Genomic DNA, 17712 nt, shown 5'->3' with positions numbered 1-17712 from the left:
ATAATAAAAAGCACTAAATAGTATAGTTTAAAAAGTATGAATGTCAAATAAGAAATCAGTAGTTCAATAAATTCCGAAATAAAATATTACAAACCCATCAAAGCACACCTAATTGTAAAACTTATCCGGTTCTCAAGATAACGTGAACACCGGAATCGGTATCAACAGGACCGCTCATTTCACCAATTTGGAGAGCGAAAGTTGCCTCTTCAAATGGCTTCTGCATTTGTCCCTTGCCGAAGTGGCCGAGATCACCACCGTTTCTAGCTGAACTGCAATCGCTGTTAACTTTTGCTAAATCAGCAAATGATGCTCCATCCTCTATCTCCTTGATGAACCCTGAAATATAATACCTTATACTACAACATCTCGATCAAAATATCTTGAAACAGAAAAAGTCTACTCTCAAAACATAAAAAGTAGGAGTAATCATAAAACATACCGTCAAGAATCTCCAGAGCTTCCTCCTTAGTCCTGGTGATGTTATCCTCCTTCCAGCTGCTTGGTCTCCGACTATCTTTGTGCTTCACCAACAAGTGGCTAGCGCGCACTTTGTCTGCGCGTGGAGCTGGTTCTGGGTGCTCCCACGTGCTTTCTTGAGTCTGCGATAAGGTAACGGTGAGAGTGCGGCTAGAAAGAGCGTGTTCGAATAAACAACACTTTCACTTTATCTTAGGGAATACTTTTTTCAGAAACTTTTCCTGGTTAAGCTGATTAGATGGAATATGGGGACGGTGACCAGCTACTAAAGTCTGGAAAGGAGCCACTACTAAAGATTCAAACAAACCTCCATATTATAATAGTACTCTTTGCCGTGAGTTTTAGACATCTTCTTGACCCATCCTTCTGGTAAATCACTCATTTCAACTACACTATGGTTCACAAGTTAAATAATAAATCTGATTTAAACAGACGATTTAAGAGCAGTTCCAGAATTTTCAAATTTGGCAGTCTTATCAAAAATATGTTTCAAAAATGTCCTTTATATCACATTATGCTAACGAACAAACGCAATGGAAAGAGACTAGAGACAATACATTCACCACAATTCCTTAGAAACGTTTAGCTGTTACTTTGCAGTTACACCCAGCATATTTCAAATACTTTTGGAAGGCAATTAAAACACATGTATTGGAAGAGCACAATTCAGATAAAGGTGTTTAAAATCAAACACTGTGCAGATCACCATAACCTCTTCGTGCTCCCAAATATATCAGCTCTAGTTAAGACTTATGTTCGACACACACATATATACCTACAACGGAAATAATTACAAAAAATAGTCTTCTTTTTACCTTAATTACTAATTTTCGTCTTGACAATTATTAACAGTTGGGATTAAAATCTAAATTGGTCGTAATAAGTTATTCAGGAATCAGTGGTTTATAAGATCATCATTATATTGCACATCTTTAATGTTTTCAAGCATCTCAACCAGCCAAATTCCTGGTTTGGAATTTGGAGCTCGATTAGCATAAAAAGCCGCAAAGGTGTTTTAACAGTTATATTTATGTTAAAAAAAACATGAATAAATAATGCTGATCAAAATCATTGCAAACAAATAATTTAATAAGAGCAGTTTATAACTTTATAACAATGTTTTATACCAAAAAAAGAAGTCTCTTTATTAATGCGGAATGACGATTTGTCACCCAACATTTCAGATGATTTAATCAAGCATGCATACTGAAACCTTTTATCAGCAGAAAAAAAAAACAAATTTACAAATTTCGCTAGGACACAATTTCACTTTTTTATTTTATCAATGGTCAAAAACATTTTAGCATTCAAATTTGACTTTACAGTTAATAATTTTGAAAACGACATAAAAACTGATCCTAAAAAATAGGTCAAGTACCAAAATAGGTACAATACCAAAATAGGTACAGTACCTCACATACAAGTTTATGAGCGTTAGTACTTTAGCAGTTGAATAATCGATAGCGGTACAGTAATCTCACCGTACTACATCGCTAATATCAACACTTTAACAGTTTGAAAATCTCATGATCACAATCTTTCAACGGGTCGATATCATCAAATAAACGGATACTAGGTAACCAGGTAACTAGGTAACCAGGTAACCAGGTAACCAGGTAACCAGGTAACTAGGTAACCAGGTAACTAGGTAACCATACCTCGTACTATATCCTCATCTATCACATCAGCACTGAACTGTAAAAAAGCGTGAAAATAAGCCATTCCTGTCTCATCATCATAGCATTCCCATTGGTTCTGATAAAGTTACTAAAATAAAACATCTCTACTGCTGTCTGCTCTTGTTATGATCCAGGCTCTCTTTTCAGCGAGCTGATTAGTTACAGTAAATTTCTCAGAGAAAAAGTTGGAACTAGGAAAGCATCGGAACTTTGTCTCTAGAAACTTCTCTGAAGAAACTAAAGGAATAAGCAGATGCAGGTTTGTTTATGAGAGCTATAAAGCACCTCTGTTGAACAGAAGGAGGAGCCCAAAAGAGGCAGAACCAGGAATTTTATATTTTTGTGCACAATCCAATAGATCTGAACTGTCCCACATCAGCCCCTGGACCTGTTAAAACTAATCTGACTTGCTAGCTACATTCTACTACCACACTATGACGTCACTTCCCTGGCAATACCACAGCAACTAGGACACGCTGGGGACACTAAGGGACCCGGGGGAACTCCGGGTACTCTAGCCTTCTCTCCACAGCCTGCAGCACCCTCCTTCTCCGGATTGTGACGTCATCGTCAGAGTTCTGGTTATCTTGGAGTGCTGCCAGGTTAGAGGAACTGACACTGTTCGTGCTGGTCAGCTGGGGGGAGGGAGGCAGTAGGGCTGGCAGCTCGTCCGGCAGCTCCTCTGGGTGATTCCGCGGGTCTTCAGGCTGGGCGGGTGCTGGTTGGTTTTCTGTGGCGCGGAAAGGTTGTGTGGACAACCTTTCCGTTGAGAGAAGGTTGTCGATGGTGGCGAGGGGGTTAGCAGTGCGGCGGAGATCTTGTTCAATAACACCCCGGTGGATGTGAGGCAGGACTTCCTGTACTTGATCCACCTGATAAGGGAGATAAGAGATATTACAACTGAGATACAATCTAGGTGGCCAGATATTTTGTAAATACATATTTGGTATAATAATAAAAAATTCAGACATTTATGCGACGTTTTACATTGAGAATACATAGCTAGGCTAGTAGCTAGCCATAAATAAAGCTCGAGTTTGTTTACTCAAAATAAATGTGTGTTAATTCTACAAAATATAATTAGCGTACTTTACACAGCTCTGAAGTAAGATACGTCTACAAGATAGGATGAGGAGAACAGAGAACCATTCTTCCAGCAATATAAACAACTAACTATGAAAAGTCACGACTAACTACAATATCCAGGCATCAAAAGACCTGGATTCAAGAGGGGAAGGGGGGAGATACTCACCATTCTGGAGTCTAGGTCGATGTGTTGAGGGGATCTGATCACGTGGACGCTGAAGTTGGGGAGCCAGCTGGCCCACCTTGACCCTCTGAATTGCCAGGCCATGTTACGTCTCGCTGCGGGTGTTTCCTCATTTTGTGAGGCCCTCTGAGATATAACAGGGTTTTATTCATTTGCTTCTCTTCAGGGTAATTCAATAATTTGGTAAATAATCAGTTTAGTGTTTGAAACTCAATTCTAGACAATATCAATGTAACTTTGTGAGTAATATTCTGAGAATTATTCCCACAATACCGAACATTCCAGATAAAATCCAGATAATATCTCCTTGACTAACCTGAGCTAACAGGACATGCCGGCAGGTAGGACAACTAGTATCGTGCTCTAACCAGCTTCTCAGACAAGAGATGTGGAACAGATGACCACAAGGTAGCTTTCTGGTCAGGAGATCACGTGTTACTCATTAAATATGGATTCCTTTTTTGAATGTTGGTACTAGAATCACGGTCTTGCCTTATCTTATTCGTTCATGATAATAATAACATATCCTATTTATCAGATAACAAATCGTTGCGCAACCGTTTTTCCTGCATAATCAAAATTCATCAAACGAACGGGCGAAGTTTCAATCAAATACAAAACTTCCTAACAAAACGCTAAATAACCTGGCAGTGTCCATGGTCTCCCAACATATAGCACAATGGTCGTTATTAGCTTCCAACTCTTCTGTGGTAGCTACACGGAACTGCAGATCCAAACTGTCCATTATGGAACGGAAGTTCTTGTGCCGAATCTGGGTTTGATAAAATTAAGGGATAGAGATTGGGATTCAAATGGTTACGGATTCATGTGTAATTTGTAGATAGCCATGTTACTCAAGATAGGGGAAATAAGGTACACATCATAAGATGTGATCACTTAATAACTTAAAAAATTAAATTTCAGAAAATATTGAATTAACAAGATTCGTAATTTGATGAAAGAGGTTCAAGTCTCAGAAAAACATAATCTCAAAACTAACCCAACGTTTCCTTATCTCATTGTAGATATGTTTTATGTGCATGCAGAGCACGAAGCTGCCCATGGAGAGAAGCACCCCACTGTAAAGTAACATGTGAACATTATGAAGGAGCTCAACCCACAACATCATCACATCAAACGAGATCTCAGTGTAGTAACGTGTTACGTCCTTGTTCTCCCATCTTTCAGTGTACCTGGTGGAGATGGGTGTGGTAAAGATGGGTATGGTAAAGATTAGTGTGGTAAAGATGGGTGTGGTATAGATGGATGTGGTAAAGATTAGTGTGGTTAAGATTAGTGTGGTTAAGATGGGTGTGGTAAAGATGGGTGTGGTATAGATGGGTGTGGTAAAGATGGGTGTGGTAAAGATTAGTGTGGTAAAGATGGGTGTTGTGGTAAAGATGGGTGCGGTAAAGATGGGTGCGGTAAAGATTGCACAATTCGGTAATCAGTCGATGGTCACATAACGCACGGTTAACACACGGTTAAGGCACACTTAATGGTTAAGACACAGTTAACGCACAATGGTTACTTAAAGCACGGTTAAGGAACGGACATCATATTTTGATTATTTGCACTAAAGCTCTAAAGTGTTAACAGTTTTAACCGTACATTTCGTAGATGATAAGCCCGAAGTTGACGAGACTGTGAAGGGTTTTGAGGTAAAAGAGGAACACGTCTGCTAGGAGGAAGAATGTGATGTGCCAGTCATCTCCTCGTGTGTACAACACTCCTGCGAATATTATCCATATTAGCTTTGAGAATACTCCTTGTAGAGCTAACCATCTCCGATACTAAATATAGCCCATTTCATAAATGATATAGATAGAATTTAAAGGACGAATGACTAGAAATAAAGATTCTAATTATATCTGTAATTTATCTACTTATTTCTGAGCTGAGTTATCATGCAATGTAACGGTTAAAATATGCAAACATGCAAGTCTAAAAAGACACAAGATGATCAAGCCCGTACCAATGAAGAGTAGTATTGTAGTAAGATGAAGGATAGTTGACAGTACAATACCAGGCAGATGATGAGGTAGTCGCGTGCTGAATAATACCATGTTATTATCGGAAATATTGTGCATTTTATTAGCTTGACAGACCTATATAATCAAACAACGATCTGACCTATCAGCATTTTGAAAGATTATTTCGATTACTGGATTATCGGATAAGTTCATATATTCAGCAAACGAATTATGACATAAACTGGATTACAAACTCCTCGGATAAAACAAACCTAGGATTGAGTGAGAGATACTGAGCTCTGTCCTGAGTAAGGGTGTCCAGGAGAGAGATCCCAGCCAGGACCCCACACCACACACCCCACCTCGTCACCAAACCTACCTCACCCAAATTCAATACTCCAAACAAAAACACAAACTTGTACAACCCAAAGTGGTTGATCTTATCTCGGATGTTCTGTTCTTCGATGGCGCGCAACTGTCCAAACATGATGCGAATGAAGATAGCACCGAGCTGAACCACCGCGCATCCCAACAGGTTCAACAGGAAGATATCAGTCCAGAAGTGCTCATACTGATGCTGGAGGAACTCGGTACCATTACTGAAATCCTGGTAGTAGGAGGATAGAGCTATGTAGAGCAGGTACACGGATATGCTGATGTAGGTGTAGGTGCGGAAGGAGGGGGCGATGGAAACTAGCGCTAGGGGCATTGTTGTAGAGCAGAGATTGAGGGAGATGCAATGGAGGGACGGCTTACATTCTTTGTAGTACTAGGAATGGTGTCAGGTGTGAGATCGTTGTATTATAGTGTAAATTTCAGCCATGGAATACTTTGCTTTTACTAAATGTGTTGAATAATTGATAATCGAGGTTGCTTGAATCACATTAAACAGAAGATAAATGAAACAATCTTTTTAACATCGATTAATCAATCAATAAGTTAATTCTTTACAAATTTCAGGAAGGTTTATAGATATTACAAATAGCAGAGTGGCTAGCCAACGCGAACGGTTATTTGAATCTTATCATTAATTGGAACGATACAGCTTAAAGAAATATAAGGCAAACAATATGAAGGTATGTTGATTATCAAATATCAATCGTGTAAAGATCTAAGTTCTTTAAAAAACCTGAATAATTTAATCTTCTGATTCGTAGAAAAGTTGAAAACAATCATTCGCTTTTATAACATTCAACGATTTTTAATAGTACAACACTTATTAATATTTTCTTAGAACGAAAATAGTACCGACGTCCGACATGTATAATATATCATATTCCATAAAGTGTAACATGCTTTAATACTTTAATATCACCCCTAATTTTCCTTCTCAAAGTACTCCTTGCTACTATCAACACCAGGCTTGATAGTGCTAGCACCGGGGGTCCAGTTAGCCGGGCACACCTCGCCGTGCTCCTCCACAAACTGCAGCGCTTTCAGTGTGCGCAGGGTTTCATCAACACTTCGCCCGATTGGCAGATCGTTCACTGTGATATGCCGCAAGTTTCCTTTAGGATCAATAATGAAGAGTCCTCTCAGAGCGATACCAACTGGTTCCAGGAGGACACCGTAGTCTTTAGCGATAGATTTATTGAGGTCAGCTAGAATAGGGATCTTCATTTCACCGAGACCACCTTCCTTGCGGGACTGGTTCATCCAGGCGAGATGGGAGAAGTGTGAGTCTACTGAGCAGGCTAGTAGTTGACAACCTGCCAATTAAATTAGACTATTATCAACTTTATACAGAACTTAGTGTATGAAACATATTGTAAATCAAAATGAAAGCAGTATTGAGCTCCAATCTTGAGGAAAGTCGATGACGTCTAATCTAAGATAATCAATTCGACACACTAATAATTACCTAATTAATTTTTTTTTTTTATCTAGACACTTATTTTACTTCGGTGTATTCCAACAGCCACAATGTTACACAAGTGCAACCAGCCAATTACAGGAAGCCGAAGGATCTTTTTTGGCCAGTGACGGTTAAGGTAGTGTGTACCATACTTTCTTCGTCCGAGACTTTGCTGCAATGTGCAGCTCCTCATTTAACCCTCACACCCGATTTCTCGAGTATTCGGCTGAGTAGACCGGGGGGCTGCATAGACCACTCATGATCCTTAGCTGAACGTCGACGACGCTCACCCCACGACCAGGCAGTCAGTGGGTTTCGAACTCGCAACCTAACGATTGTAAGACAGGCGTTCTAACCAACTGCGCTACCTGACCGTTAAAATTGATAATTAGCTAATTAATTACCTAATTCCTGGAACTCAGCAGCACGGTCACTAAACGCAGTTATCTCAGTCGGGCACACAAAAGTGAAATCCAGCGGGTAGAAGAACAGAATAACATACTTCCCCTCGTAGTTAGACAGAGACACCTCCTGAAAAGCACCATCAGGCATGACAGCCTGACATGTGAACCCGGGAGCAGGATTAGGGATGGAGGCTATGTGGCGAGTGAGGGAGGGAGCAGTGAGGGAGGGAGCAGTGAGGACTCGTTTAGCTGATGTTTGTAGGAGTCGGGATCCCACCCGGGCTAGGGAACTCAGCATGTTGCTAGCTGTAGAGAAGGTATGGGTTTAGTGGTAGGTTACCAAAATGTTACATTTAATATTATAACTCTGATAATTAATATGGTGTTGAATATAGAGTGCATTTCTTCAGAATAATGTTGTTCAATGTAGGTGGATTTCTTCAGAATATCATGAGGTATTGCATATTATGTAGAACAGCTAGGTCAAGTCTTCTAGAATTTATACATTTAAAAAAAAGGTATACATTTTTTTAAAAAGTATACATTTTTTTATAAAGTGTATTCGAAACAAAAAAGTTAAAACGATGTGGATGGTACCAATTGTGATATCATTTAGATACATTTGATATTAATAAAATTCAACATTCCAGCACAAAGCTTTTAATATAGATCGTACTATAATCTGCTCATCATAAGAAAATAAGTTAGTCTGGAAATACAAATAAATATCACGATGATGCAAATAAAATACATCATCACTCATAATCACCAGGTTTGATATTAAAAGAGCCTGATAAAATATAAGATAAAAAGTTAAAAAGTTGTGGTGCGTTAAGCCATGATCTCGGCAGCAGCTCCTTCCTCCTCCACACCTCTTACATACAACACGTTGTTACACCTGATAAAGGAGGGGAGATAATGGGTAAAACTCACAGAATAAGAAGGTTCTAAATTGTTGTTCATATCTGATGCATGATTAGGGATAATTATGATTAAGTAATATTTCATCATTGTAATATTTAATTGTTACCTGATAAGGACCTCTCCGAGGTTTCCCGCCAAAACTCCGTCAATATACTCCTCGGTATTAGCTAGATTGAGGTTCATGTAACTGTCTACAGATATCAGGTAGCCTGAAGTTTTATATGAATGTTACGTTTTGGAATATTTTACCCTAATACTAGAACCATAGCTATAGGGTAAGTTAAAACCCGATTTACTGCAAAACCCGATATACCGCGTCCTTATTTACCGCGGCCTTTCCTTTTCTACAAACTCCGCAGTAAATCTGGGTTTTACTGTATTAACCTTGTTTCTCCCAGGATTGAACAAATGTTTTAGTGTTACAATAATGATTGATCGGTGTAAGCGTGCAAATATTGATTGGAAAAATGTATACAATCCATAATTTGATAACATCAATAAATCACATACCAACCTAAATTGGCAAAGAAAAATGTCCGAATAACAGAGCTCAACTGATATTTATAAACAACGAACCTTTGTATTCCATACCCCACTTCAGCTTAACCATTACAGGTTTACCAGTGAGTCCACTGAGAAAGGGTTTAGGGTTGAGGGGCAGGGCACTCGACATAATGGACTACTTGCTAAACAGAGGGAGGCAATTAATTAATCGATTGGATTTTTTATCAGAATTGTTGAGAAACGTCATACATACGCCATACATACGTCATAGGTACGTCATACATACGTCATACATACGTCTGTACTCTGTACATTCATTTCCTCGTACTTTCACTTTTTGACTTGCAGTGTTGTAGCTATAGTTATAACTATTGGATCGATTTAAGTGTGAAACCAATACAAAGTAATATAATGTACAATAGTAACGAACAAATATATTATATAAGTCTTCAAATTCCGCACTCTGAGAAGTGATGATAACCCTGCAAGTCAAAAGCGAAAGTGCGGCGTCTCTTAATAATGAATAATGTTATAAATCAAAGAATCAACACCTTAATGTGCTAATGCTTATTATTGAGCATGCTTATTACAGTAATAAACTAATAATATTATTTTGTATCGCAAAATTTAAGTTTACACCACTTCATGAGATCATGTTCTATCAGAGACAATTAATATTATCATTCGATTACAAAACATAATGTGTCCGATAAGTTATACATTTAAAGATTTAACATAACTGGGATAAAATTACAAATTATTTAAAAAACAAAATTCAAATTGTACTCAAAATGGTCATACAAAGTTTAGTTCCATTAAAAATTTCATAAAATATGTAACTCAAAGTACTAAGCCATAAACACCATCTTCAACATTAACCTACGAAAAAACAATAACTTCTTCTCTGGTTCACCATCATAACCCACAGTATGGCACTAAGGGCACTAAGCACTAAGCACTAAGCACTAAGCACTAAGCACCACTGAAACTAAACCCCCGAGTAAGACAGCTGATAAAGGTTTTAGCAGCGTTACCAGGATCCTGTGTACCACGTGTTACAGACATCATGAACTTCTGCATAGTTCCCATAGTTTGTGTGTTGTCGTATACCAACCTCTGTGCCTGGCGAAAGGAAGGTGAGAATGGACACTGGACAGTGATGTTAATTCAAACATCTTATCATATTTTACTGGGTGATAGAAATTGGGTGTCGTCATTTTGGGATATAAAGTGGCTCATGTTATCATATTAGAAAAATGCCATGTAATATCGTACGGATAGGAGTTATCATTTATCAGCTGATTTAGCGAAGCATACTTTATCATCCGACTATCAACTGTTGGAAGCTTACAACTTCAAGCAACAATAAAAGCAAATAAACTTAAAAATAAAAATAACTAAATCAGCCTAAATACTAAAACTAAAATAAACCTGCGAGTAAGACTTCTTAGCAAGCGGTAAGATAGTATTTGGTAACTGATATCTCCTCTCATAGCAGTGAGCAACTCCTCCTAGGTAGAGGAGACAAAACACTTTGCTACTCTTGTAACCTGAACAGGAACTGGTAACTGGTGTCTGGTATGTAACTGGTATGTAACTGGTGTTCAGATGGTATTCGAGCTTTTGATCTATAAGTATAATTAAGACTTTCCTCATATTGTGGAGAAAGGTTGTGGACTGGCTACACCTGGTTAAAGCACTTCCATTACAATACTCAATAAATATAATAAATTAAATGTAGTGTTGTAATTAGTTTAATTTAGGATATATTTGTTCAGATGGAATGTAGTTATTGGTTTTTAGATGGTTTTAAAGTCTGACACGTCACACGTGAAATTGGGTTGACCAGATTGATCGATGATAATTTTCTCTGCGTTCTAAAACTTAAGATAGGTTACTCCGAGCCTATTCAAGTGTAATTTGAGACCATCTACGTCATGAAATACAATTTTATCGGACCTCATTTACGTCATGAAATGAAATGGACATTGTGAATTATCGGAAATGTTGCGAAACAAGGGCATAAAATCCTGAAATGGAACGAGTTAGCAACTAACATTGTTGGTTACAAAATATGTGGCACACTATATTTCTACGCAGTGAGTACAAGAAAGTCAAAAATCAGAATAACTAATATAGTAGAAAGACGGCAGACGATTGTGATTTATAACCAACATTATCGAAACAATGCAGAGACTTTATAATGTAACAGGATAGTGGGTACTCAAAGATCAAATTGGCTGAAGAACGGTTTTACTTTGGAAATGGTTTCTCAGGTTATAAGGTACTAAGAATATGTTATTATTATTAAGTAAATTATGCGAACTTAATTGGAATTTGGATGACGTTTTTAAGTATATAAAATAATAACGTCTAAGTTCTAAATAGTAATATTTTACAACAGCAATATTGCGTAATCGTTTGGACGTTAGAGTTGTAGGAGCAGAACTTTATATATTCGATTGCGCAATATTAAAGTATTATTATTATATTTTTATGTAATATACTAAAGTATATTAATACTAAAGTATGAGTAGCTCGAGTAACCACAGCGACTGATATTATAGAAGCCGCAAGATAAATTTGTAAAATGTTTACTATCACAACCTCTAACGGAAAACGTTAACAGTAAAAATGTTGATACTTAAATAATATGAGCCGTGCGTGACCGAAACGTTAATGTTACATTAAACTGATGTAAAAGGTAAGCTGGAGTTTTGAGAAGCAACCCATTATGGATCGTCAAGGAGACAATTTAATGATTTAAATTGTTTATGTTTAACTTGAGTAATGGTAATAATTACTGGAAGTAAATTATAAGTGTTCTGTACATAGACCTTATATTATTGAACTAAGTCGTAAATTAATTTAAAAACTGATACTGTGCCACGATAATTCATTGTAGTATCGCAAGTCTGTAATAATATCAAATATGGTAGTACCGCACTATGATCTAAAATTGGTAACTTTAAGTTCAAGCAGATGTGTGAGTTCTGCTTGACGGACGGGCAAAAAACAAACGAATCGACCAACTACAGTGCATCATAACATTACTATCAATCTGCACACGTACCATTAAAATGCAGATCGAGAACACCATTGCCTGGACCACCTCTCTCCAGTAGCGGTGCTGTGTAAGTATCATGGTACTGACAGCACTTCACTGTTAGTTCTCCTAGGTTAGTCACGTGTCTGGGGGTCAGAGTACCTGGGAGCGAGGGGGGTATTAATAATGTTATGCTTTTATTGTCATTATTAAATATAATATACTTATAGGGACTAGTATAATGTGGTACTGAATGACTATTACATAATATAATATATTACAGAATATAATATATTACAGAATATAATATATTACAGAATATAATATATTACAGAATATAATATATTACAGAATATTCGGAATATTGTGTATTATTAATGCTTTTCATACAAAGTTACAACAAAGTCTTCATGTTATGTATCCTGGGTTTGGACAGGATATTATTACATCATATAATATATTACATAATAAATTATATATTATATTATATATATTATGTATGTGCTACTGTTAAGGTTGCACTTACAAGTATCACCAAGTCAAAGCTACAAATTTGCCAGGAACTGAGGAACTTACCAGATAACCAGAGATTAGAGTAGGAGTAGAAGATTGCAGTGACATATCCCTCCATAATAGTGTTTTGAAATGATACTGCCTGAAATACAGAGTATACTATTATATGTAAATATATGCAACAACTATAATAATAATATATTGCTACATATTATGATAAGAGTTGTTGTATAGTATTTAGTGCACAAATTACAACAGCATTATGTTGCAACTTAGAAATTTCTTATTATAACCAATAACCATTAACTAGTATAAAAACCTACCAAGTCGCTCATCAAAAGTACACAACTACAAGAACAAAGTAAAATGACTAACACTGAAGTCAGAGAGATGTTTGTCAGCGTAGAGAAGGAACCAACAGACCCCGATATGAGGACGATATCTCTCATTCGGGTAATCGTTAGAGCTAACTCCTTCTTTCTCTAGCTTCTGACGAGGTAAAACCGGGTGATATTATTGAACTCAACAAATTCAAATATCATATTTTCAAAAAGAAAATTCTTTAAGAAAAATTGTAGTAGTAGTAAACCCGCGATGGGGTGGCATGTGCCTCAATAAAAATATTACAATAATTTATTATTATATCAATTTATCATTAAATATTTCAACAATATCAATAACGTATGGTTGATCCTTCACACTTAGTAAAATATATAAAAATAAAGTTAATCTACACTAAAGAATAAATAATCTATATTATATAAGTCAACAATATTAACTCCCCATCTTCATGTAGTCATTTTATCAATAGCGGTAGAAATCCAAGTAATTTTAGTATGCGGTGCGCAAGGAATTTCGTTTTTTTTAAATGTGTAGCCAAGATAAGCCTAAGTGTGGCAGTGAAAGTTGAAAAATAAGTTGCAGAATAAATTGCAGTGACTGACTGTCAAATGCATTATCGCAGTTCATTTATTTGACTGCACTAACGTTTAGGATTCTTACAGCTGTTATATTATTTTGCTAATATTTTGTTTAAAAGTTGTAAAGGACAAAGTTCTTGTCCGTCCACGAAAGGTTTTTTATGTCAAGTTTTTGTTTGTCCAGTAAGTAACGTACAATGTTGTCCTTGTATGAATTAATAAATTTATCTTGTAACTTAGGTACGTTGAAGGGAAGGATTTTATTTATTTCGTTTATCGTGTTGTTATATAATCGTGGTCCTACGTTAGAGATGCTATAATCGGTGATTTTTATTTCAAAATTCAAATAAACTTTACATCAATGTATTACAGTTATATTCAATAAAAAGACCACAATATCTCCTGTGAAGCAAAAACATGGAAAAAGAGAGCTAGAAAAATATTCATGATACTCAACACTACCAGACTCAGCTGGAGTGAGAAACAATATGTAAAAACATCAAGGTAAAATTTATTTCGGCTGAACCAAAACACGGTGGTAAGACCATAATTACATTGGTGCCGACCCTACATAAAATCATTAATAAATAATCAAGAGAACAAATTTAAATGTATACGATACCTTCTTGCTACTACTCCACAAACTTACACGACATAACAACAAAATAACATAATTAAATAATATTTTAATAAAACAATCTATAATCTAGCCTAGCCACTCACGTACTGCGTGACGCGCTTGTTTCGGGTTGTTTCATAAAAGAAAAAACGGCGCGTTCTACTGCAGGTGCGAGGGGCAAATTATAGAGAGTATGACATTCATAAAGTAAAATATATATATAATAATATTCCATGATGGGCCGTCTAATCAGGCCAGCATACGTCAGAAGACCAGAGAAATTCAGTTAGCTTTGTTTTGAAAATAGAAATTTTCTCAGTCTGTCTAACATAGGCTGGCAGTGCATTCCACAGAAGCATTGTTCTATAAAAGAAGCTGTTTCTGCGTAATCTGTTGAACTTAATTTCAAAATACTTTGGATTTCTCCTTTCCGTTTGTCTAAGCGGTGATTTTTCAAATATACTACAGATACTCGATGGTGCTACTCCCATATAAACCTTGTGCATCAAAGTTAGACAGCTTTTAGCAATGAGATTAGGAAGAGCCACAATTCCTATTTTGTTGAAGATGGATTTTGATGATGGATTTTGAATACTATTACTATACAGATTATTTAGTTGAGCACAAAAGATTTGTAGCATAGTTACCTTTAAAAAGGATATGATAGCGTTGACATGGTCATTATTTTTTAGGTACTCAGCCCCTCTTATTTTCGTCAGTTCGTCAGTGTAGCAGACACATGATATAAGGAAAGTGGGCGACTTTTCTAGAAGAACGTTAAGTGATACCTCATCTTGAACGGACCTAAGTGAAACCTCGTGAAAATTAATACATTGCTGAGGATTGTTAGAGTACAAGTTCGATCCTTAGTACTTAAAGCTATATATTTTATAAATAAATCCATAACAAAACGTCAACTTAACAGCAGAAAAATTATGTCTATCCCCCATCTTACCTGATAATAGTGAGAGTAACTGGATAAGATAAAATGAACTTCTCCGTGGTAATGTAAATCTTATAACTATCCAGTACACTCAGCAAGTTATCAACACTTTTAACCCCTCCACATCTGTACAACAGCGAGGGTTTCACTACGTTTATAACGTTGAAAAAGTTCCTGAAAATCTCTTTAATCTTCGAGACAGGTTTCTCAGAAGAAGTCTGGTAGAGGGGGAGGAGAACTTGAGCTAAAGCTTCGTATACCCACAGCTTGGAGAAGGAGGTGAGAGGAAGTAGGGTAATGAAAGTGGATGAAATAAGAGGTAAAATGTTTAGGGAGAGAGAGGATTTGAACAAGCTGATGCATACATCGTTACAAGCTTGGTTGGATATAATGTTGTCGAAGATTGTGGAAACCAAGGCTTGAAAGTGGGCAAGTTTTTGTGGATCATGTGACCACCACGTGATAGTCTCACAAAGTCTTTCTATTGAGAGTTGCTTCCAAACTGCATCTGGAATTGGAGCCTCAATGTTATCGTCAAGCTTTCCTAGCACTATGATATGAAGATATTCCATCTCTAGGGACACGGGGATCAGCTTGTAAAGAAGTCTGTTAAGTACAAGAACAGATTTTAAAATACCACTGCAAGTCGAAGAGTCAAATAGTTCCAACAAACCAAAAACAGAGCTACATGCAGTACCTCTGTGACACAGCTGCAACACACAATCCTTAAACATCTCACTAAGGTGGTGGGTCACAGCAAAGTCTTTTAGAAACACAACCGGCTCAATATTGCTGCAGTGAGAGCACACGGTCTGGATTAACAATGTCATAGTGTCTCTATCACAGCCAGAACAGCACAAGCTGTAGATTGCGTCCTTGATCTCATAACCTCGGGTAGGTAAGCTGGATATCAAGTCTTCTAGATTCTCAGCAAGAGTTATCTCCACTACTTCCGGCTCTGGCTTGTTGAGAACTGATTTGGGGATTTTGTTTGCTGATTTCAAAGCGTTAACCAGTTCATGCCGTCCTTCTTCGTCGTCAACGCAGTTTTTCTTCATCAAGCAGGGTAAAAAATGATTGATGTAGTACTGTTTCTTGAAGATACTAGCTTCTATAATGGATGACGGAACTGACCTTTTCTTCTTGAAAGTAACGATGGCTTTTTCGACATCATGAACAACGTTTTTGTCAATTTCTACCAGACTAAAATCCTTCATACGAGTCTTTGCAAGAATGAGGAACTGATCAAGTTTGTCTTTAAACTTAGCTCCCCCTCTTAGAGGCAGTTGAATGTGTTGCTTTAAAAACATACCCACTTCATACGGAACTAAGGTTGTAAACTCGTCCATTATGAATTCTACTGATTTTGATGAAGTTATAATTGTAGAAGTGTTCCCAAACAACAGCTGGTAGCTCTCGGAGTATGTTCGATTTCCTACCAGATCCAGGAGACGCATAATGATTATAGCCAGGGCGAAGTTGTGGTGGTTTCTCTTGGTTATTGCATCTTTGAGAAAATCAGACAAAAAATCGAATTTGTTGACCGAATCGTCTGACTCCATTTTGATGATTATAATCCAAATGACGATCAAAAACCTTGGACTAACATCACAAACGTGACATGTTGTGGTCAGAACTGTGAACGTTTTAGCTAGAGATAAATCCGGGATAAACTCCTGCATCTTACAAGCTTGCTGCTGGAGAAGTTCCTCTTTAAAAATGTCAACAACTTTGGAATATGTTTCTTCCAGGGTCAAAGTGTCTTTACGTCTCAGAAGAGAAGAAAGAAGATCATTCATGGTTACCAGTGATAAATGTAATAAGCTTAGACTTATACCGGGCGGCTCCAATACTGAAGACACACAAATTTGAGTCACCGTTGATCGGTATCTTGATCTACTTGCTAAAAATTCAATAACTTGAGATGAGTAACTGTCGTCGCAAACCAAATGAAAGCACACCTTGTTAAAGTTTTCTTCGTCGAGTTCTTCAGCAATGTCTTTTAAGACGATCCATTTTTGTTTCAGTAAGATGCAAATATTTTTCATTATGATGTCGGTTAGAGGTTTGTATTTTATAAAAGAGAAAAATTCGTGTATGTCAAACAAATTGACATCACAAGAATCTAAGATAAAAGCAAACTGTGTCGGACATTCCAACGCTTTTTGCCCCAGTCCCGGGGATTTCTTATCTTGATAAGAATTCTTGAGAATACTCTTCAAACAAGTAACCATATTTTCAGGGTTATCTGTGTCTTGACTGGTAGAAACTGACGGTAGAGTTCTTTTCCTCTTTGAATTTTTGAAGGATATCTTCGCTAACATTTCGTGAGCTTCTTTCTGAACCAGTTCTTCGTCTATCACACCAGCGATGATGGCTCTTGCTCTTCTGGATGCTTCTTCAGGATCCATCGAATCAGATTTGAATGGGACAAACTGAAGTGTAGACTGCTTCATCACCTGGAAACTAGATGTGTCAGTGAGTCATCTTACAATAAAAAATGTATAGACTGATGACTAAAAAAACTTTGACTCAAAAGCCGAGATATTTTAAGTTTTAACTCTACTAGAACACCAAAAGAT

General features: G+C 37.0%; 6 protein-coding genes across 6 annotated transcripts in view; all 6 read right to left on the bottom strand.

Moving 5' to 3' along the window:
- Positions 1-17712, bottom strand: part of LOC134820871 (uncharacterized) — a 1079557-nt gene that overhangs the window by 132513 nt on the left and 929332 nt on the right. The window lies entirely within an intron of this gene.
- LOC134820923 (uncharacterized) lies at positions 19-868 on the bottom strand. Its single transcript, XM_063831584.1, has 3 exons — positions 788-868; positions 443-602; positions 19-339 (listed from the first exon to the last, which is right to left on the bottom strand). Exons 1-3 carry the CDS (start codon positions 860-862, stop codon positions 122-124), a joined length of 453 nt encoding a protein of 150 aa, XP_063687654.1. The 5' UTR covers positions 863-868; the 3' UTR covers positions 19-121.
- LOC134820873 (E3 ubiquitin-protein ligase AMFR-like) overlaps positions 1132-17712 on the bottom strand; it is an 80541-nt gene continuing 63960 nt past the window's right edge. Inside the window, exons 2-9 of the mRNA XM_063831519.1 lie at positions 5675-6171; positions 5405-5481; positions 5041-5161; positions 4430-4622; positions 4074-4201; positions 3746-3845; positions 3412-3555; positions 1132-3031 (exon numbers count right to left, since the gene is read on the bottom strand). Coding sequence (XP_063687589.1) covers positions 2645-3031; positions 3412-3555; positions 3746-3845; positions 4074-4201; positions 4430-4622; positions 5041-5161; positions 5405-5481; positions 5675-6111 — 1587 coding nt within the window. The 5' untranslated portion in view covers positions 6112-6171 and the 3' untranslated portion in view covers positions 1132-2644. The remainder of the gene's footprint in view (positions 3032-3411; positions 3556-3745; positions 3846-4073; positions 4202-4429; positions 4623-5040; positions 5162-5404; positions 5482-5674; positions 6172-17712) is intronic.
- LOC134821384 (peroxiredoxin-like) lies at positions 6720-7959 on the bottom strand. Its single transcript, XM_063832127.1, has 2 exons — positions 7662-7959; positions 6720-7111 (listed from the first exon to the last, which is right to left on the bottom strand). Exons 1-2 carry the CDS (start codon positions 7957-7959, stop codon positions 6720-6722), a joined length of 690 nt encoding a protein of 229 aa, XP_063688197.1.
- On the bottom strand, positions 8249-9852 carry LOC134820885 (small nuclear ribonucleoprotein F-like). Its single transcript, XM_063831534.1, has 4 exons — positions 9843-9852; positions 9162-9273; positions 8692-8794; positions 8249-8559 (listed from the first exon to the last, which is right to left on the bottom strand). Exons 2-4 carry the CDS (start codon positions 9256-9258, stop codon positions 8493-8495), a joined length of 267 nt encoding a protein of 88 aa, XP_063687604.1. The 5' UTR covers positions 9259-9273; positions 9843-9852; the 3' UTR covers positions 8249-8492.
- On the bottom strand, positions 9429-17599 carry LOC134820868 (uncharacterized). The gene is made up of 7 exons (XM_063831515.1): positions 15143-17599; positions 14835-14991; positions 13024-13137; positions 12712-12790; positions 12163-12297; positions 10521-10639; positions 9429-10211 (listed from the first exon to the last, which is right to left on the bottom strand). Exons 1-7 carry the CDS (start codon positions 17584-17586, stop codon positions 10062-10064), a joined length of 3198 nt encoding a protein of 1065 aa, XP_063687585.1. The 5' UTR covers positions 17587-17599; the 3' UTR covers positions 9429-10061.

This window comes from Bolinopsis microptera, chromosome 9 (genome assembly GCF_026151205.1).
Source record: "Bolinopsis microptera isolate Bmic1 chromosome 9, MBARI_Bmic_1.0, whole genome shotgun sequence".
In the NCBI taxonomy this organism is placed as follows: domain Eukaryota; kingdom Metazoa; phylum Ctenophora; class Tentaculata; order Lobata; family Bolinopsidae; genus Bolinopsis; species Bolinopsis microptera.
Note: the sequence above shows the minus strand (reverse complement) of the source record. Positions and strands in the feature narration are given on the sequence as shown.